At 44.6% G+C, this 22476-nt stretch overlaps 1 protein-coding gene across 4 annotated transcripts in view; it reads right to left on the bottom strand.

Annotated features, from left to right (window-relative positions):
- Positions 1 to 22476, bottom strand: part of TMEM260 (transmembrane protein 260) — a 40201-nt gene that overhangs the window by 8148 nt on the left and 9577 nt on the right. For all 4 annotated transcript variants that reach the window (XM_080394488.1, XM_080394490.1, XM_080394489.1 and 1 more), the window contains 9 exons: positions 11967 to 12144; positions 9506 to 9619; positions 6963 to 7142; positions 4495 to 4535; positions 4045 to 4128; positions 3553 to 3670; positions 3205 to 3377; positions 1930 to 2101; positions 814 to 962 (listed from right to left, as the gene is read on the bottom strand). In XM_080394488.1, the coding sequence (XP_080250614.1) occupies positions 814 to 962; positions 1930 to 2101; positions 3205 to 3377; positions 3553 to 3670; positions 4045 to 4128; positions 4495 to 4535; positions 6963 to 7142; positions 9506 to 9619; positions 11967 to 12144 (1209 nt within the window). The remainder of the gene's footprint in view (positions 1 to 813; positions 963 to 1929; positions 2102 to 3204; positions 3378 to 3552; positions 3671 to 4044; positions 4129 to 4494; positions 4536 to 6962; positions 7143 to 9505; positions 9620 to 11966; positions 12145 to 22476) is intronic.

The raw sequence follows: 22476 nt of genomic DNA, 5'->3' as shown, positions 1-22476 counted from the left end.
CCCACACACACCACACCAGTGCAGCAGACAGGTCTTAAGTGGCACAACATTTTCTGCGGCACGGACACCCATCTAGACCATTTCACATCAGAAAGGGCATGTCTTTGGGTCAGTCTGCAAAACAGCTCTCCTGCTGCAAGCAAATACCCCATCTGGCATTGCACACCTTGTGCAGCCAGCACAGGAGACACATCCTCTGCCCTATGCTGGATGTCCAAACATGCCAGAAGCCGTAGAAGCAGCCCATTTCTTCCCAACGGCACGTGAAAATGCTCTTCTGCCTACCCACACTCTCAAGGCTCACCCTGGCTAGTCTAAATGCAGATGCTATTCTTATTCATGTGAGTATCTAATCCTTTCTCCACTCTTACTAAGCTATTTTTATATGATGATTATTCCTGGAATACATTCATTCTATGCTAATCAGTTGGCCACAATGTTCATGAAGAAGAAGCAGTAGCAATTCGCTCTCCAACCATCGTCATTTTGAGTACGCAGGAATGCTCTTTTTTTTGTGATGAATTGTACCAACAATAACAAAAATATTTGGTAAATGCTGTCTGCTGATCACCTTCTTATTTTTCCTTCCCAAAACCCAAACCAACCTCAAAAAAACAAGCAACATCATATCCGGATGGAGTTACTTCTGCATAGATATTTGCTTTAATTGCGAAAATAATCTTGCCACTGGGGAGGAAGTCAGTGGAGAAAATTGGTCTTCTGGATGCAATTCCAAGCTGTTCCATTAACAATTTCAATAAAAAAAAGGTTGAAGATTTTAGGAAATCTGTTACATATGAAAGAAATGCTTACTGTTTATTTACTTTGAGGAAACGATGGAGATTAAAAGCAAGTGTCCCATCAGGTAATACTCCTTCCACAGGATTCCACCGGTTCCCAGGAAAATAAACGCCAGGTAAATGTTTTGCCAGCTTGGGTAAGTACCATTCATAAGTCATCATCTATCACCAAAAATATTATCACAATTAAAACAAGAAACAAAGGTTTTGTCCATTTTACACCCAGAAGAAATGGTTTCTGCAGGAGTAAATGACATTACTTGCTCAGTAAAGTCACCTCCCGTTTCAGATCAGGTCCACCAGTGGTTTCTGATCAGAGGCACATGGTCCTCACCATGAGCAGGCAAAACTTAAGAAAACACAAAATAGTTACAGGTGGTAAGAGACACAACAGGGCTTTGGTCTGGTTAAATATGAAGCACTGGGTTTGGGGTTTCTCAACAAGTCACAAACTCCTGTTTGCAAAGCCAAGTGCAAGGACTGATGTGACAGTGGAAATGTAGATGTCTTGTTCTGTAAGAGGGAATTTCTCCTCCCATTTCTCAGGAAAAAAGGAAAGACTGTGAACACCACCCAGGGACACACGGCACCTTCTTTTTAATGTAAAAAATAGAGGCAGAAATCTGCAAAACCACCTTTGGAGGACCAAGATAACAGAGCGGATGAAGGGAATGAGCCTCAGCATGTAAGAAATGGGAGAATCCCCAAAGCCGCATCGCTCATGGGTGCTGACCTGCTGCCCTACAGGCTGCTCCCAGAAGCCTTCTGCTGCCCCAGCATCTGCATTTCAGGGAAACTGCAGGAAACAGCTGGGACAAAGCTTCTTCAGCAAAGCAAACATCACCCCTGTGCCACATCTGGATATCTGTCATGATGAAGGATTCGGGCTTCCCCTTCCACTACCCACTATTGCCTCTCGCTGGCTTTTTGGGCTTGAATGGGACTTGCACACTACACTCCATCCAAGAGCTACCCACAACCCTTTAAAAAAATCAGGTTTATTTATTTCTGCATCATGAGTTTTATTTGAACAGAGACCTCCTCGAGGACAGAAAGGAACAACTGAACTTTTGCCTCCTAATTTTTAAATCTACAATTCGACTCTTTTAATATTACTTTCTGATCTTACCTCCTGGTCCACTAAGGTGACATCTGGCCTCATCCCTTCGCAATAATGGACGTAACGAAGACCATTCCCGGGTAAGTCTCCCCTTAGCAAGATGACTGCACCCATCGGCATAGAGGACAGCAGATTCCTTGCAAACTTATCAACAACATAGTTGTTGCTTTGATCACAAGCGCTTAAGAGAACACATAAAACCCAGTATCTTAAAAGCAGGTATTTGCATGGCTTTGCACATCTGCAGAATAATTTTATGCAATAGACATCCACAGGGGAAGTCCACCCTGGTCAGATCTTGCTGAAAAGCAACGTCTCCATTTGCCGAGAAACTGAGACAGAAATAAAGCATTTAGACTACATTCTCCCAGAAAGCAGCACCAGAGACAAGCCACTACAGTTTTGCCAAAATACACAAAATACACACTCATGGCATGCCTTCACCTTAATACTGATTTTTTTCTTGGGCTAAACCTAAAGACTTACTAGTTGGTGCTGGAACAACGATGGTTCTGCAAAGTATTTGAAATCCTGCCCACCCTTTTAATGTTCTAATTAAACATTAAAAAGGCAAGTTTTTGTAGCATCAGGCAGAAGTAGATTTAGTGTGCACACACTGCAGGTATGGACTCAAGAAGAAGACGCTCCATGACATGGCTCAGCACATGAGCTATGCTTGGCTCACCTACGGACCAGCGTTTGGGAAAAGATGTGTGCAAAGGAAGGATTCCTTAGGATGAAGTCTATGCTTTGTTGGTCAACCTCTGTGTGAGCATCCCTACTACTACACTGATTCCCACCCAAGCCAGTGCAAGCGTGGTTAAGGGATAAGGAGGCCCTACACTACAGATCTAACTCTTCGAAAAGGAAACAAAATAAAAACCGCAGAGCACAAGGAAACCTGAAGCAAAGCAAGGGAAGGAAAAGGTGACTGTTCAGGTCAAATGAATTCTGCAAACCTCCTTAGGAAATAAAGCACAGATTTATGAGTTTCTTTCATTAGAAGTTTATGTATCTACAGAGTTTTCTTCTTTCAATCTATATGACACCCCCATTCATGGCCTGGAGCTGGTGCTTGGTGATTTTGAGGGAGATCAAACAAGGGAGTCCTGCAGTCTGTGACCATGCAAGCTTAGGTGGGATGTGAAAAGTGTCTTTCCCACTTCAAGCCAAGGACAGAAACCCCATGAGCAGGGGTGGGGGCTTTACAGCAGCACCCCAACCACACAGCACCCTGTAGCCCCATGAGGCTGCACCAAGACACATGCCCAGGGGATTTGTTACCTGTAATTTGCCCAAACTTGAGAAACAACAAGAGCGAGAGCAGAAGACCACTCCAGCCATGGCAGCAGCCGGCTGCCCTCCAGCATGGCACTTCCAACCGAGGTGAGTGTGGCCAGCCCCAGCCCTGCCAGCACGGCCACCACGGCACTGCTCTGCAGCCAGAACCGCTCCACCTAGGAAACAAAATCCCAGAGACCCTATTTCTGTTTCCCTAGCCATAAGGCAGAATAAGTAGCTCTATTTTTGCACCTTGTGCAGCTTCAAGACAACCACCTGCTCCTGAATAGGTGGTTTTAAGGCTTTTTCCAAAAATTAACATGCTAGAGCAAGTTTTGGAGTGCAACTTACCACGCCCAGAAAGAGAGGTTTTGTAATATCCAAATTTGCTCTCCAAGCAAAGAAGAGGGAATAAAGACAGAACATTCCACCAAAGAGCCAGGTCACGGATGATTTTTGCATCTTTGGCCTATTAAAAAAAAAGAAAGATGTAGCACTCTACTGGCATGATGAAAAAGGAGGCAAAAGTTCTATGTGCTTGAAACACATTCTCTCTCTGCATACCTAAATGCATTTAATAGAAAGAGCTGATTAGTCTTTCTTTACCTTTGCAATTTATGAAACTTCTGTTTTCAAAGCACAAAACTATCAGGATTTCAAGATTTTTAAGCTTGCCATCTACAAAGCCACAGGGTTACCAGGAACAGGGATATTCTGCTCTTAATTGATAGATGACCACAGCCAATTGCTGCAATTTTTCACCCACAAGCAGAAGGCAAAGAAAGCTGTCTGTGCAGCCAGTAAGAAAGTGCATGTCGGAGCAAATATTCTCCTCCAACTTACAGCAGTGCTGTGCTCACACAGGCCACGAGTGCCAGGATGAGGACGGGAAGGGAGAGCTCTGACTTCATCTGCGCCAGCTGAAAACTGCAGAGAAATTAGTGCATGGATGCATCACCCCCAAATCGTCCCTTGCACTCAATTAAAGTGTCAAGAGAAGCAGGGAATAAGCACAACGTAACATTCCCATTCTGCTGCTATTAAGTCTACAAGAAATGGGTACAAGCTCAGTTTACATGTCAGGTTTTTGAATGAAAAATCACTGGGGAGGAGGATCCAGCATCTTTACTTCAAAGGGAAAGACAGACAGACATGCATGCTGTCCCTGCACCAGACACGGCTCCAGCCCCGGACCAAGCCAAGGAAAGGCAGGACAGGGGTCACTTTGGCCAAAATGACAGCAGCAGCAACAGGTTTCTCTCCACTAGAAGGCACGGTCAAGATTTTACTCACAACAGCATCTCTCTCATACTGGATCCTGTCTCAGACTTGGCCTGGATTAAAAAGAAAGAAAAGCCATGAGAAACTCACATACTGATTGCCATATCACTGGGGCAAGGAAGAGTCTTTTTGTTTTCTGTTTGCAGAGCACTGAGCACACTGGGCTCCTCAAACCCCTTCAGGTGGTACCCCAAGGGTAGTCACAGAGAGCAGGAATTGCTTAAACAATAAAAACCCAGCAAACTCTACTCAAACCTTCATTGCAAGATTTTCTCCCATGTTCTTATTTTACATTATTCCACTGTGCAGGTTTACCACCTGGATAAGCATTTATTCAGGGTGCTGCCAATCCATTACCCTGTGACTCGAGCACATCATATGGTTTAGCTATGATCTCTGCTATATCATAGAGTCATAGAATCGCTGATGTTGGAAAAGACCTTTAAAATTATCAAGTCCAACCGTTAACCCAGCACTGCCAAGCCCACCAATAAATCATGTCGCTAAGCACCACACCTACACAACTTTCAAATACCTCCAGGGACGGTGCCTCAACCACTTCCCCAGACATCCTGTTCCAGTGTCTGACAGCCCTTTCAGTGAAGAAATTTTCCCTAATATCCAATATAAACCTCCCCTGGCACAACTTGAGGCCAGTTCCTCTTGTCCTATATCTGCATGGTGCAATTATTTTCTGGGACATCTCCCCACAGCCTGAGACAAGCACATGGGCCTCAGTTTCTGCTTGCTTACCAGACCCAACACTGTCCCTTCTGGAGCCCTGATGGAGGTAGAGCTGTATGATATTTATATAATATATGAAATTTTTTATTGCAGAGACTTGCAATCCATAGCACAAGTCTGGGGAAGAAGACATGCTCGGTGGAGGTGAGGAACATAAGTGCTTGTTGGAAAACCAGTGGCCACCAGATAAAAGATAAGGTAGACAGACCCAGGAGGTGTGGAAGGAATATTTAATCTCAGTAAAAATGGAATAGTTGACTGCACTCAAGATTTAATTGAAAAATAAAAGTGTTAGACGATGGAAAGCCAGCCCACAGCTCCTGAAGTACCACTGCCACCTCTCTGTTTCTTGCAAAGTCCCACCTTGGTGACAGCTGATGGCTTCTGGCCCCAGACACATCCCTCATAGGAGATGACATTTCTGATCCTTGGCTTATAGGTGGAACCCTCTCCTGAGTGTTTTTTTGGGTTTTTTTTGATCCTGCCTGCCCTTAAAATGGAGCCATGGGACACAAGGGCTGTCTGTCCATCCATGCAGGGCTCTGGCATTAGCCCAGCTAGAGTCGGGACCAAATGCTTGGATTTTGCTGCATTTATTGCTCCTGCTTCAGACAAGTTCATCGTAAATGTGATTTGTGGTGTAGGATGACATGCAGTCCATCCCTAAGCCTCCTGAACATCAACTTGAATTCATCACATTTGATGGAGGAGTCAAGGGATTTGCATGCCTTGGTATTACTCTGCCCAATAGTCTCATTCTCAGGAGATGGCTGGGAATAGGACAACAGGGGAAATCTTAGAAGTCCTTCAGAGGGTGGATCTTATTTCTGCAGCAGTTTTGGAGAGATTAAGTGGCAGCAGCAGGAATTTTCAAGTCTTTTGCCTTGCACCCCACAGCCACCTGGCTGTCTGTGAAGGTTACAATGGAACAGCAACAGTGCTCACCGTGTCACGTTGGCTGGATACAGGGGCTTAATTTCTAAGGACGTGGGGCTTCAGGACTCCAAGGAGTGATGCAGTATGTAAACCATATTTTTTCTCCCTTTTCCCCCCAGTGATGCAATTTTCCAGCCTTATGCACTGAAATCTCTGCAGCAGGAAGGACGGAAGGGGTGCTGGGCACTTGCTTTCCTTGAGTGGCCAGAGCCAAACACCTAAGTCAGGGTTGGAGGATGCAGATGCAAACCCTATGTTCTGCAAGCAACCATGCACTACTTCCCTCCCTTGCCAAGAGCACAGACTAGTCAATAAGACAAATCAGAGTTTCTGAGACCCCTCAAACCTACCATTCATTTAAATTCAGTATTAGTAAGAAGTAGGTTAAGAGGAATCTTTTTTATAGGTATAGCAATGAAGACCTCCAAATAGCTGAGTTTAAGATAAAAAAATAAGACAATTATTTGTCTTAAAACAAGAAAAACACAAAATTGATGTCACCATCTCCCTCTAGCACAGTTTGTTCTTTGGGCTCTTACAAATACAAGACACCTGTACAGCTCCCAATAAATAACATGTCTCACCCTGTAAAGGGAAAGAGAATTATTTCTTTGTTTTCCCAGCCACGTGATCCATTCCCAGAAAACCTGACAGATCAGAAGGTCAAAATCAGAAGTAAGTTTTTTTTTTTAAAAAAAAACATTTTCAGTTTCTTCCCCTGTAAGCCATTGTCACAAATAGAAAGGTTCTGCTATTGCATAAGGTAAAAGAAAGTAATTTGGGAAATGACCCTTATTTACCAGATTGAATGTCCCATATTCTTCCCTGAGAAAGTGGGTCAAAAATCCTTGAAAAGTCGTCTGGTCTCCCCATGTCCAACGGGCTCGATTGAGGTAGGACGAAGCCGGCAGATAGAGATAAGGCAGCAAACCAGCCAAGAAGCATAAACCCAACTTCAGCAAATGGCCTAGGGACAATTCCTGCACCAGAATATGTCATATTGCATAACAATGTTTATTTTAGTTTAATCACGCTGGAACTTCAAGAACAGATAAAGAAAAAACATCAAATATATTTACACAGAGCTGATCTCTCAATTTATAGTAAGTCCCTACAAAATGCTATGTTAAACCTTACGATTTTGTGGATTACTAGGAAACTGCATCAAACTGATCTCCTTTGCATGGCAGGGTGAAATTTAAGTGAAGCAAATAATATTAGCTAGGACTCATGAGTATCATACTCATTGCATCTTTCACATTTAAATCATGGCATGACATGCATAGATGGCTGAAGCACTGCAAGGCTGAGATAACCCACTTTGCAGCGATTAAGAGTTGGCTGGTATTCCATCTGGCAAAAAAAAAAAAAAATAAAAAACGCTGCTCTAGTACAACTACACAGATCATCACCATCATCAGGAGTCAGTTTTGCCATTTACTTTATCACGATTACACTGGCTAAATTGGATAGGCCAACTTTTGGGGTGGGATTTTCAAGACTGCCTAAGGGGTCAGGAAGACAAGACTTTCAAAGGGACTTCTGTGCCTAACTCCTTTAAGTGCTTTGGAAAATCCCACCCTAGAATATTGCACGCTTGCTTTATCGTTAGCCACTGCCCTGTCAATCAAAGCAGTTGGGGTTATGGAGAAGAGGCACCATTCAGAGTGATCTACAGAGCAGAAACAGTAGCTCGGTAACAGTGGTGGCCAGAGTTCCTCCAGAAGGAAGCTGGCTCTTTTTTTACTTAAAAAGGCACTGTTTTCCATCAATTATCCTTATTAGGTGGTTTTCTGCCACAGGCACTACTGGGCTGTCTAAAGCATTTCCCAGGAATATTATACTGGCACAGGATTGTCCTTGCTGGACATCGCAGAGGTCTCTCTGGACCTCCTCGTTAAAGAAAAAATGCCAAACTTCTTTTTAAAGAACACAAATATATTGCAGAAGTGAGCGTTCACTGTGTTAAAGGAAACGTAGTCAGAAGGAGGTTTGCTGGAGATGCTGAACAGGTTTGGGACCAAGGTTGTCTGAGTTGAACCTTCCCTCCTGCAGCTCATACGCTTCACTCCAGGCTTAGTTGTAGCCTGTGCCATTACTCAGAACCTCACCTGATTTATCAGGTTAAGTGTAGAAAAATACAGGCAGGACCAGCCCAGCAGAAACCTGTCCAGCTGTCACCTTCACAGGGGCAAAAGAGAGGGAGGGAGTAGGTGGGGGCTTCTCAGGGCCACTTGCAAAGTGATCAGAGCATCTGTGTCATTGAGATGTGCAGCCGTTTTCAGGGCAAAGTAGTGTTTCTACAACACGTCTGCATCCAGCCTGAGGCACTGACTCACAGAAGACCACCTAGAGAAGACCAGAGCATTGCAGGGCCCCTGAACATCACCTGGGAGCCTCCTCCAGATGGACGTGTATCACCTTCCTAAGCCAGGCATGTAAAAATGTATTTTCACCTTCTCACTCAATAAGAAAATTCAATAAAGAGATGTAAAAGGAGGAACAACTCGAGAATGGGATCTCTGGTAGGAGATGAAAGGGACCTATTTGACTGGATCAGAGGCTTGCTGTTTTGCTGAAGGTCAGCCTTCCTTTGGTCTTCTCCAGCTGGCATGAGCCAGGTGCTCTTCACCTGGGAGTTGATCTCTTCTGGGATTCTCAAGTCCTGGCTGCGTCAGAGCTGGAGGTCACCAAGCCTGGCACATCTCGAGGAGATGCTGAAGAGCACTTCCCCCTAGAGATAAGCCTCTGCACCCTTCCTGCCGTGCTGCTAATTCTGGCTGCACCTTCAACTACCAACAGAAGTCACGAGATGCTCTGCAATGAGTGGACACAGCATTTTTTGTTACCACCAGGGAACCAACACACAGAAACTCATCTCCAGATGAACTGATGACATGAGAAAGCCAGTGTCATCAGGCAGGAGAAGCAGCACACAGACTGCACACGCCTGTGACTTCTCACCAACAGCTGTTTATCTGCTCTCCTGTTTGGTACGTCACTGAATGTGCTCTTATTTCCTACACGCTGAGCAGTTTTTAGCTCCAAGTAAGCATTGGTCTCGTGGTTGCTCACAGGGTATTTACAGGCAGCTGGGGCAAAGCGCTCCTGTGAGACACAAGTGGGTTGCAGATTGTTGGTGTGAGCAAAGCCCCTAAATTGTGATCAGTGGTTCTGGTGTTAGTCTGACGGACTATAACTTCAGCGGGTTATGGGTGACTAGTTTAGACAGACCACTGGCTGTCCCTGTTTGTGCATCAACATAGAAGTGGCACAAGTACTTGGAAAGAAGAATTATTCACCGCTTTATAAAAATAGAGGTATGGGTCAGCAAAATACGTACCGTCTTTCTGAAAAGCCGGGAGAGAACCCAAGGCACAATACAGGCAACATAAAGCACTATTGTGTGCTGATTACACAAACTGAGCCCGCAGCAAAAGGCACCAAATTTAGAGATCTGGAAGGGAAAAAAAACCACATTCACAATTACTCTTTACAGCTGCAAAAACATCCAGAGACCAAAACAGCTTCAGTGCAGCCCACAGCACCCTTACTGGAGAAAGGCAAATACATCAGCGAGCGCCGGTCAGTTGCAGCACACACAACACAGGCTATTTTTGATCATTTACAGGAGATTTCACTTGTTTAACAGAAAACATTCTTTAAGAAGCATCCAGCTGAATGGCTATGTCTCCATGTATACAGAGATCCTTTGTAGCACCATCACATCCTAATGATGTGATGTGGTCCAGTTGTTAAACCCCTGCTGCACAGGAGAGACTGCCCAGCAGTTAACTCCAAACGATGAAAATTTTGCAGAAACCATACCCTACAATAATGCCATTATGTACAGAGACCTCATTTCATATAACAGGAATGATGTCTTCCTCTTCTTCAGGGCTACACAAACTTCCTGAGCAAAGGGAATTAAATGTGCTATCCCTTATTAGTCTAGAACTTAATTTTCAAGCATCTTCAAGAGTTTTCTGATAAAATGGGTAACGTATCCAGACAATGCAGCACAGTGCAGGGTATTTCTGGTACTCATTGAGGATTATTCACAGGTTCATTACTGGTACCATGGCCATCCCTGGCTGACGCTAAGGAAAGCCTCTCTCTGCCCCATGCTGCCATATGCTCTGCTCTGTCCCAGCATCATCAGGCCAGCGCTGAGTCCTCTTCAATCAGTGGGGGAGGACGAGGCTACAAGAGCAACTCCATATAGGAACCCTGGGTCAGTGCCACGTACACCACTGGCCACCGCTCCTCCCCTGAATCTGCCTCCTCCTCCTCCTCCACCATCACTGGCCACTTGGTCCATGTTACAATCTGAAGCCATGCCCCAGGGCAGCTCCTCAGTGGGCAAAAAGCCACCAGAGTCCCACAGACATTGCCGGACAGGAGCCAACAACCCATCCTCACCTCCCCAGCCATTCCCAAGGAGGATGGCACTTCCAGCTATCATAAGAGCATTGCCCATGCTTATTTCAGTCACCACTGAGGATGGCGTGTGAGATGCAAACACTTGCCTTGGCATGGTGATGGGATCACCTCATCATTTTCAATGAACTGCTCAGCATTCAGTGTTGAATGCTGCCTTGCCATGGGAACACCTGACATAATCTCAGAAAAACATTTGTGGGCTTTAGAGCTGCCTTGCAGGACTCAGAACCTCGGTAATTTTTGAAGTATAACGATGAACTCCAAGCACACCCCTGAAGATGTTTGCATGACCATCTGATTTATGAAAAACATGGTGAGTTTGCTGTTCGCAGCCTGGCTTCTTCAAGGTGTGGGATGCCAGACACCCAAAAAACACTGACACAAGCTCCTTAACTGCTTCTGAAAATCTAATCTGAAAATCCCATTGGAAATCTGGCACATGAAACATGGGAGCAGGTTGGAAAATGCCCAACTCCATCTCCGTGGAGTTCAGGTTGTAGAGATCTTGCGAGAGTACTCATAAAAAAAATAAAAATCCAATCGTGTAACAAAGTCTCCATAACCACTGATAAAACATGTTATTTGAGAACTCACAAAGCTGAGTAAACTACTACTGTGGACTCCTGAAATTCTAGCCTAGACTGATAAAAATCCTTTTATTCACCCAATTTACACGAGTCACAGCAGGCAAGTCTGTCAGAGGAGAAGAGATCAGCTGTTCAGGCACACAAAAGTAGAAAGAACAAGACTGCTGAGTAAAAAGATCATTTGGCTGCCTCGTCTGTTCATAAAGTAGAGAATATAGCATGAAATTTAAAATCTCGTATTAAGAATGCCATTATTTTAGGGGCACATTTAATTTCCAAAGAAGTGACTGAAAATGTGGTTGTTTTTTTTTTTTCCATAGAAACCTGGGTTTCTGACTAGACAAAGTCTTCTGTAAAATCTATTTACCCCAAAGAAAAGTATCAGTTCTGAAAAGAAAAACTTGAACACCCACAGCCTAGCTTGAGTCTTTGATGCAGAAACCCAAACTTTATGCTAAAACATTAGATGCAAATTATTTTGCTTCTCCTGTTTTCACCCTGTATTAGACAAACCAACCCCAAACCCATCCAACAGGTCCCAACTCAACCATAAAGCGAAGTGGACAGGTTTTTCAATGTTTGGCACTTTTGAACATCCAGGTAGGTCAAGGATGGACACCACCCAGAACAGGTGCTAAATCAAGTCCCAAAAATTTGGCCTTATTTATTTAAACAAAACTAAATCAGTACTAGAAGAATAAGAAATTAAACAAACGTGACAACTAATTGAAAAAAAAAAAAAAAGGACTATTCACTTTGCTTGAGATGTTTTACCTTTGATCTCTCTTTTGCAGTGGATGCCTCCTCAAAATGGGCGGTGAGAGCCATCAGCAGCCCCACAAACAGATTGTTTAAGCTGAAAACCTCCGCCGCGATGGACCACTGCCATGTTAGACGAGAAAATGAAAACACCCCCGCAGCAAGGATTCCTCCAGCGTACGAGCCAGAAAGCCTGCAAACACAGATAACATGAAATCTTCTTTTCCAACAAAAAAGCCTACTTTATTGTCCTTTTTTATTTTTTTTAAACATACTGTAGCAGCAGAAATGATGACTGCCACCCAGCACCCTGCCAAAACATTATATGGTTAATATCTTCCTAATAATTTCTTCACAGAGAATTGCAATTAGGAAGAGCAGGCATTAGCCAGCCCGTCTATTTGCAAGCCACCCAACACCAAACAGTCGGCGGCTTCTCGCAAGTGCCATGAAAACTTCCAGTCCTGAATTTGGTTCAGAAATCCCGACGAGCAGGTCATGGTACACCAAGCCAGAGTCACACCTCTAACGGGATAGTCTCCGCTGGAGGAGACGCTAGCAAGGGTGCAGCCTTTGATTCATCAAGGTGCTGAATAAAGAGTGGATTAGAGCTATTCAGGATGGACAGCATCAGCAGAGCTTTCCTGGGGGGGTGCTTAGTGGCTTGGGGGTGGGTGAGGATTGCAGGGCCTGTGGTCCCAGCAGGGAGAGGTGCCCATCTGGGTCAGGAGTGGGGAGAATGGGTGTCAGCTCTGGGCAGTGGGAGGGAGCAGAGGAAGTGGGTAAAGCACCCATCGTTGGGATGGCTGCAAGCCCAAAAGCCTGGCACCTCTGTGGCTCCCAGATGGGATTATGGCACGCGCATGCCCCAATTTGGCTGGATGCTGCAGCCTGCGCAGGGAGCCCACGAGGTGGGATTTAGCCCAGGAAACCTATTACACCTGTTCTGCAGGAGTGGCTCTTCCAACCCAGTCACATCGAGGGCAGCTCCGGCTCTGCCAATTTGGAAGGTCTTCCCTTTGGGAAGTCACCCTGAAAAGATGCTGGGCAGAGCACCACAACTGGTTCAATTAAGCCTTATCCAAAGACAGAAATAGGTGCAGCTATGGTCAAAGTCCCTCTCCAGAAATTCACCACCCCACTGTAAGACTAAGCCAGGCGCTATCACAAATCGCCCCACCCCAGGTACGCACACTTCCATTCACTCCTAACACTTCCAGCAGGTTTAAACCAAAAATTACAAGCTAGCCAACTTCTTCAAGCTACACATGTAATTTGCTCCTAAATACTGGCCATATCCTCCAGCACAGCCAAAGTCCACAGGTGGCTTGTTCTGCTCATCAGGGATCGGGGAGTGGACATCCACGTAGGACTTGCTGATCAGGTTCCTCATGTAACTCTGAGATAAATGGTGAGCAAGGAAACAAAACCTACAGCCCCTATGAACAGAGATGAGAGCTGCTGGCACAGCACTGCCTCACGAGGGCTCCTCTCCTTGGTCATGCTTTCTTTCCACCGTCCCCAAATGACCTCAGTACAGCCAACCTATTTCTGTAGATGTCAAAGAAGGACTTGTGCAGTCAGAACAGGAATTTTTAATCCATTAAAACTAGGAAGCAGGGTTCATGGGGAGGAGAAGACTGGGATGAGGGCTTGGCTCTCTATTCCTCCTCCTGGAACCGACATGGGACATCCTGGGTGGTCTGGGACAAGCTACTTTGCTGCTGTTGCCCCTGGTATCTGCAAAATAGGACTAATGGTTTTTATCTCCTTTGTAAAGCACTTTGAGAGCTGCAGGAGGCAGCTGGAGAGAGAGATGGCAGTTCAGGTGACTCTGGGGAAAAAGAACTAAACTGTCAAGTGTCTGAGGCCAGAATGAGACAAACACAGGGTGACACAGAGCTTCAGCATCAAGACTGTAGGAAAGGGTCTTGAAAAATGAATGGAAGGAAAAAAAAAAAAGTCTGAAAATTCCTAACTGACAGCAGGTAGAAGTGTTTCAGACCAAATCTGTGTCTGCAAAGTACCCGATACGCTTTTGAAGAAAGCTGACATGGAACCTTTTCTGTAGGATATCAGGCAAACTACCAGTACCTGCTGTTGTGCTCACTAACACATGCCACCATGGCAGACTCTTCCAATGTTTAAACTTCACTGCAGTTCAACCCAGGTCTGGGTCTTTGGCATGAAACTCTCCAAGGCAAGACCTGTCACCTACTGCTGTAACGTAACGTTTCAAAATCACACAATTGCGTACAGGAAGGCATTCCCAGGCATGAATGCTGCTCCATCAGTTCTGCAACCAAGCCAGCCCAGCAGCCCTGAGTCCATCTCCTCCAAGGGAGAGGTGGGACACACACGACTTGTGCTCTCCTCCTCCCTGCTACTAGAAAGATGTTGCACCCGAATAGAAAAAGGAAAGATGCAATGGATTTTGCAGGAACTGAGTCAGGAGCAGTTTCTGCTCCTACAGATACCAGGAAAGGGCAGCAGGGCCATGTGTATTTAAAAAACTAGAGATCTCCCAACACACAAACCCCACTACACAGCATCCCTAAGTTTTGACTACACCTTTTAAACAGCACAAACCTTTAGTTATAAAGAAACAACTTCATAAATCCCTTTGAAATTCTTGCGGGGAAATAAGGTAAAAGAAGGTAAAACAACCTTCCCAAAAACCTTCGGATGAAAAGCACCATTTTAGGCAAATGTCCCCATCGTTTACCAATTCTCCTTGTCTTTCCCAGAAAAGACTTGAGCGTATCATTAGTTCAAATGAGATGAAAGAAATCCTGTCCTCTTGATAAAAAGTCTGAAACCTGCAATTCAAGTTTTATGAAATGAGGCTTAAGCAAAAGCTACTCAACCCAAAGCTTAAAGACTTATCCCAGCTATGTGGGACAGAGGACACCTCTGCTCACCGAGCAGTGCAGGGTCAGGATCCAGCACTAAGCACATTCCACAGATCTGTTTGTCAACAGAGCCGGTGTTGCCTTTAGCTTCCTGCGAAACTCGTGGGAAAGCCAGGCTGCTAAGCTCACTTTGCAAAGGCATGTTGTGTTGCATGGAGCACTAAGCTCCTACAAGTATACTAGATGCTAAAAAAACAAATGGAAATGTGTTGCATTCTCGAAGAACATCAGGATAGTAGCTTTGAGAAATGCAAGTTGGAGACCAAAAGTTTTTTGCAGATCCTGTTACCAGCAATGGAAATGATGGATTTACAAGTCTGCCAATTCAGAAGGAAACGCTCTTGGAAGAGGAAGCGATCCCAGCAAGTATATCCAGATGAGGATGAAGACCACCTGGCAGAAAAAAAACCATGTCCAGCAGGTCCAGCCAAAGCAATGGCTCATGGTGCAAAGTAGCACCAGCAGGACAAGCAGAAATTAATCCCCTGCAGCTATGTTAGCATGATGCTGAGGCCAAATTAAATCAATCCTGCCTTGCAGCTGGGCTAACATGGTTGTACAGCTCATTTTGATCGACACGAAGTTCTCCATGCACCACTGCACTCTGCCATTTGGTAGCCTCTTGGACTTCTCCAGCATGGAGTGACACTGTGCTGCATCTCTCTTGCTTTAGCACCAAGATGGCCCCAAATGCACACACTGTTCAAGGAGGTGGCAAAGCAACTCAGGCACGGACAACGCAGGTCTGCCACCTACAACACTCTGGACTAAACAATATTAAGGTGGGAAAGACATTGGTTTTGTTTAGTCAGGTAAGGCAGAAAAAGATGAAAGAAAGGAAAAGACACAAAGACGACAGTAAAACAGAGATGGGAAGAACTTACAGAACAAAGGGATGGGGCAGAGCTCTGGACCTGACGTCAAGAAGCTTGAAGCCAAGAAACAGGATTAAAGGATCTGCAAAGGAGGACAGTGCAATCTACAACTGAAGATGTTGTTGGTGACATTTTGCACAAGGAAGCAGGACATTAGGAAACCATAAGATAACAGCTGCTTTAATTACAAGCATAGACAGCATTGTTGTGGTTAAGGCGGGGTATGTTGTGGAAGGAGGTTAAACAAGAGGTAAAGGAGACTTCCCATAACTGCAGCAAAAACTCAACAACCCAATTACCAATGTTAAAACAAGAGAGGGAACAAGGGCAGGAAGGCATCTGTTGTGTGGAAGGTGAGAAGGGGGTTCCTCATGGTACGCAGACAGATGCCTCACCAAAATCAAACAGCAGGTCTGACACAGACATTGCAAATAATTCCTGCAGTGAAGCCTTGCTGGACAAGAAGCAAGAACACAGCCTCCGGTCTCTGCCACCCAGCCTGGAGACCCACGCTCTTCCATATCCATTGGCTGGAGTCTTGCAGGCGAACTGTGGTCAGTTGAGTTTTTTAGTTGTTTAACACTGTCTCTCTTTTTGACAGCACAACTGGGCTCCAGAGCAGAGAGCAGCAGAGATTTATCCTCACTTGACTTCTATTCATGCTTCTGTCTTTAAACACATTTTTCAAATGCAGTTGAGGTGCTACAAAAACAAGGCAAAACACCATGACAGCTGGATCCTCCACCACTCTCATGCAAAAGCAACATCTAGGAGGGCTTTTTCCCGTTGCTTCTGGGGAGCAGGGAGGGTAGCTTCCTGCTCCCCCAAAGCCAGCATGTTTCCCCCAGTCTTTGGAACTGGTATGAGAAAGAAGAGACAACTGGAACAAGACGATCAAGGGGTTGCTGATAGCGAAGCCACAGCAATGGTAATAACCATCCAGCGTTCATCGGTCAACACAGTGCAGGCATAAAGCTACCTTGCAGCAACACCCTCAAGAAGAGAGGCTTTACAAAGAGCAAAACGTGGGCAAAACCCCGCTATAAGGCTCTGTCCAGTGGCGGGGGTGGATCCTAGGCTCGGGCTAGTTAGGGACTATCTGTTGGAAAAGACTGGCCACCTAGAAGAAAGCATTCAGAGGAGTGATACCCTGCCATTGGAACAGCCTCAGCACACAGAAAACACTCATGAAAGAAGAAAAGATTTGCAGCCAATGCAACAGTGGGAAAGTCTTCCTAACTTCTCCCAGGGGCGTTACAGCTACCACTGCCAGGCCCACTTCGAGAAGGATGGAAGCACCGAGCTTGAATAAAAGCTGCCTTCCAGGCCTGTTTATCTTACGTGGAGCAAAAGCCAACGGTACAGCTTGCACTTTGATTTTGAAAAATACGGAGTTTGGGGCAAGACACGGAGCACTTTATCAAGAAAAAGCAAGTGGAAAGAAGGTCCCTTCCTGTCAGTCAACCAACTATAACCTTCTCAACATGGGCAGAAATCAACATCATCTGAAAACACACTCAGAAGGGATACAAACAGCAAAGGAGAGGTCACACAGTCCTTTGTGAGAAATATTTTCCCATGGCACCTCTAAACAAAAATGGAAAAAGACTAAAAAATAATAAAATTATTATTTTTTTCCTTTTCAGGCACCCAAGTGAAAGAATGTGCAGCCAGGCCTCAGCTCCAAGGACACAAGCAGTAGAAACTTGCTTTGATCAGGAGTATTTTAGCTGCAGGTTTTTATTAAGAGTTTGCAGGAACAACCCGGAAAACTGAAATCAGGTATTTTAATCTGTTTCAGCATTTAAGAGTTTTTTAGCTTCTCATTTGTTGGCAGTCACTAAAACATGTCAATTTGTGACTTAAAATTTAGCCTCTCCTCTAAGTTTGGTAAAACTTTCTAAGCCAAGAGCATGGGTTACATTGATACGCATTTAACAAAGAACTCAATCGGCATTTTTACTTTTTCTTTAGAAAACAGCGGCAGACATTTGGTATTTAATAATTTGTAAAACCTGATTATATAGCTGGTATAAAGCTATATATGGATGGGAATTGGAATTTAATTAAAATGTTTTCATTAAACGCAATCTTCAGTGCACTGGATTCATAAAGAAGACAAGTAAGATAATTGGAACATTTTATATATGAAGCTCATGTATTAAACACTGGAAACACCTATCTGTACCTAGTGAAATAAGCTGATTATTTCTGCCTCCTGTTCCCTCCAAAACTTTGCAGGTAGCAGATCTTAGCCTCGTATCCAGGTTGGGTGTTTTTTAGTCAGTGGAATAAGAAAAATACTCTCCTGCTTTTTAAAATCTCTATTAATAAACTATTTAATAGATTATTTTTTTTTAAATTTCAAACTCTCCCTACACCTGCAGATGATGACCTTGATGTCAGCACTTCCCTGTACACTTGCCCAGGCACCAGGTACATCACCAGCAACTTCTGTCTCTGCAATGCTGGGACATCGCTTTGCAGTAGCAAAGATATATCCCTCCAACGTATTTTTATTTCATGGTATAACAGACTAGTGCATTAAAGATTTAGTATTTTGAATTTAACATAAGAGGTTTCACTTGTCTGATTTATAAACATCGTCGTCGTCATCCCCCCCCCCCAGTTTATTTTGATGTAGGTTATAAAGAATGGGACTTAGAATACTCAACAACCAAGCTTTCCACAGATAAATTTTAATTGTGCATGTGCACTGGGGCTGAAATAGAACTATTTAAAAATAAAACACAAATAAAAACCCAAACATGAGTTTAGGACCCAAGTAATAATTATCCCCCCAAACCCCGATCCCTCTGGGTTTGCCTGCCTCTTAGTCACAAACACTCAATGGACAAAAGGCGGTTTCTCTTGCTCTCAGCGCTGAAGAGCCCGCACAGGTACCACAGGGAATAGCAAAACAGATTTTATTCTTCCTCAAGGACCTGGAGCTGAATAGCCACTTAAGCCCTGCCCGCAGCCTCCGCTCCTGGCGTGGGAGGAGGAGGAGGAGGCAGGAGAGCACGGCTTGGCTCGCCTATCCCGGTTGAGACTTCATGGCCACAAGGAGAGAAAAGAAACCAAGCAACTGGGCTGGACCACCATTAAAAATGCCCCAAACCCCAAAATGGGCACTTCGGTTGTAACTAACTGCTGCCCTTCGCATCAAATGGGACTTCAGCATCACGCAACTTCAGTGTTCCAGAGAGCTGTGATTTCTCAGGCTAGGAGCAGGCAGGCAGCATCCTCACCACCCAACACATGCATTGACCACCACTTCTACTTGATACACCCTCACACCCAGCTAGGGACTGCTACCATTTATTTACCTCTTTTCACCCCACTTTTAATTATTTTATCAAAATAGCACAAGTTGAAGAGGGGATGGTCCAGTCTGGTTAAGGAGCAGTGAGGATTTTGGCTAAGGGGAGCTGGCCTTTGTGCCCTCTTGCATATGTTCTCCTGGACTGGACATGCCCAGTAAGGACACCACCTCTCTAGGGTAATATTAACTCTTTACCTGTCCCCTTGGTAAATATGGGCCTGTCAATGTCGCCACCATGTGTAAAAGGCGTCTTGCATGCCATCCCTTGTGTCCTGGGGCCATGCCACCTTGGCTCCTCTTGCTAGGAGGATCAAGCTGCCCTTGAGGCGAGATGCCCCAGGATGGGAGCAGGGACCTTGGTGGGAAGAGCAACCCAACAGGGCTCATCAGGGGAGCAAGGAACGGGACTTCCCGACCTCAAACCTCATGCGCTTCTGGACGCCCACCACCACGCTGGAGCAGAGCCTGCCTGCAGCAGCACCTTCCCAAGAAAGTTTGGCAATTAAATCCAACGCCTCCATGCCAAGCTATTCCACAGCAGTTCAACGAGTGAAACAACTCATGACAGATTGATTAAACGCATATGCGGCTGCGCTGCTTTAATAAATACCACCTTGTACTCACAACTTTCTAAATAGCAAGTTGTAAAAACTGAGCTTCCAGCCATTGAAAATGAGAATTTCTCTCCTGGTGTCTTTGCAAGCAGAAAGGGTACCTTAGTTAGACCCATTATTTGAGTCGCAATCCTTAGAAAATAGGTGCACCTTTATCCCAGGCGCCTGTAATAACTGGTGCCTATTTCCACCAGCCAAAAAAAAAAAACCCAACCCTCAGTAGGAACCGACTTTAGCTATTTAAATGTTTTATAAGTTTTTTTTTTGTAATTGCAGAAACTTTTCCTAATCTGACATTTGTTAAAACCCCTTATTAGAAATTATGCAGCCGCAGAAAAAAAAAAAAAAAAAGAAAGAAAAAAATTGAATAAAATATGAAATAAAATAAAAATGAGCTGGCTTCACAATTACCAAGTCAGCCCATGCAGCCCTTCGCTATTGTACGGAGTGGCATAAACCCCCCGGCGGCCTATCAGCTCCCTGGCAGGCAGGGGGCTGCGCTATTCAAAGCGAGAGATACAAGCTGCAGGGCAAAAACCTGGCAGCTCCCATCTGACCCCCCAATCCCCGGCTGGTGACAGCTCCAAGCTCCATGGCAAATTAGCCCTTCTCACATTACAATTGCAGGAGACAGATTCCATTAGCGGTATCTGAAATTGAGTGGAGAGCTGCTCCGTTATCAGACTTGACTCATAAGCGCCGCTATTAATCAGAGCTATGATAGCATTTATATATTTCAAGCTATCTGCCGCCGCTGTGATATTCTGCTACAAAGGGTTGATGGGACTTAGGGAAGGGAACAATGGAGCTTTCTGGGAAAAGCAGAGTAAATCAAGAAAGTCTGTGACTTCCGCACATTCTGAAGGGATTGCGGTTTACATAAATTTTCTCCCAATTGGAGATTGAGCTCTTCCTCATCTTACACATGGGATTTAGTTGTCACTCAATGGTAACAGCTGTGAAAAGGTGAAGCGGCCCACCGCTCAGAATATTGCCTCCGCTTTTAAAGCAATTAACCCATGAACAGGAGGATACCTGGTGATATCAAAGGGATTAAGCCAGGCAGTGCATTATTAACATTTCCTTGAACTAATTCTAACTCTGACTAGCTGTCAAAAAAGACTCTTCAGTCTTAAAAAAAAAAAAAAAAAAAAGGAAAAAAAAGAAGAGTTTTTTTGCCCTTCTTCCCCCACCCCCCGCCTTCAAAACGGAGCAGAGTTATTGCAGCCTAATGTGTCTACTTTAGAGCAAAATGCAAATGAACAGATTTGGTAATGTCGTCAAACAGACTGAACTCACTGCTGGTTTATTACAGGGACACAGGGGAAAAAAAATTACATATCTCTCTCTCTTTCTATGTATATATATATCTAAAGATCAATTAGCCACGGTAGATACTCTTCTACAAGCAAATGAATACTTGAGTACCCTTCCTCCTCTCCCCCCCTAAAACTTCCCAACTAAGTGTTACTAAGCACAGCTGCTTTTGAAACAGCCAAGATCTTCAAGCTGTGCTACAACGGCTATAATCTACAATAATCTGCAATCTGGAAAAATCCAAATGCACCCTGTAAGGAGATTCCTCCTTCCCCAAAGCCCAACATTTTCATTTCCCGCAGTGGCTGTGTGGGCACTGGCATGCCGGGCAGGCAGGAGCGCTCCTCTCTCATCCCTCCATCTGCCCCAAAAAAGGGGTTAAAGCAGGGACGACTCCTGCTCCAGCACACCCAGTACCCCAGGGACACGGAGTATTTCCCCACCTGTTGCAGGCAGCAGGCAACTTTTCCCAGCACCCATTAATTTTAAGGAAGCATCAGCCATGAGGGCCCCCGGAGATGGCCATGAAGGTGACCCAGCCTCCTGGTGCTCCAACGCTCCCGGTCCTTCCAGGGACCTTCCTGTGAGAGCTGCAAGACCCACATCACTGCAGCAAGAAACCTCAGAACCGTCAGAATGGTCAAGTGCCATTTCCAAAACATTTTGATGATTTCAAAATGATCAAATGATTTTGGTGATTTCATTACATGACATGCCTAATGCTCCTTTTTGTTGGCAGTGGCAGAAGAGTTGGCTCCAGTTTTCATATACTTCCAGAGTGTGCTGCTTGGAAGGTTTGGGGGGCAGGAGATATATATATATATTAAAAAAAATATAAAATATATATATAAATATACATGTATTAACTCAAAACTTAACATGACACCCAGTACAGCAAACCAAAGAGGTGTGAACTGCTTAATTCAGTGCAACATTTCCCCCATTTTCAAAAACCCCATGTGCAACTCAGCCAGAATAAAGCCGGCAAAAAACTTACCAGGAGTACTTGGGCAATGACTCCTTCTACTCTGCTACTGCCCCTGCACTAAATTAGCTTTGCATATTTAGGTACAGCAAAACAGCCAAGCTACAAAAGGTATATGCTGGGGAAAAAAAAAAAAAAAAAAAAAGCACTTAAAGCAGGGGAAAGCATCCCGTTTCTCTTTACAACAGGGAATGCAAAGAATGCATCGTCTGTGCAGAGAAAATGACACTTTGGCAATCACATTATAAGAAGATAATTGGTTTACTTTGTGAACGTGCTATGCTTTGCCTCCCACAGTAAAACAAATAAATAGTTGTTTAAAGAAACAATCCTATAGCCGCACTTGCTGCGTCCTGAAAACATAAAGCAGCTCCCCCCTCTTTCAAAGCAAAGATGAATTATTTGCCTCAGTTATAAGCAGTCCAAGAAAACTCTTTGTAAATGCCATTTTACGATAATTACAAGCAATTTATTAAGACTGTGGAGGGGGAAAAAAA

This window comes from Falco punctatus (assembly GCF_963210335.1).
Source record: "Falco punctatus genome assembly, chromosome: 7".
Classification (NCBI taxonomy): Eukaryota; Metazoa; Chordata; class Aves; order Falconiformes; family Falconidae; genus Falco; species Falco punctatus.
The sequence above is the reverse complement of the archived record's forward strand: the minus strand, read 5'-3'. Positions and strand labels throughout refer to the sequence as shown.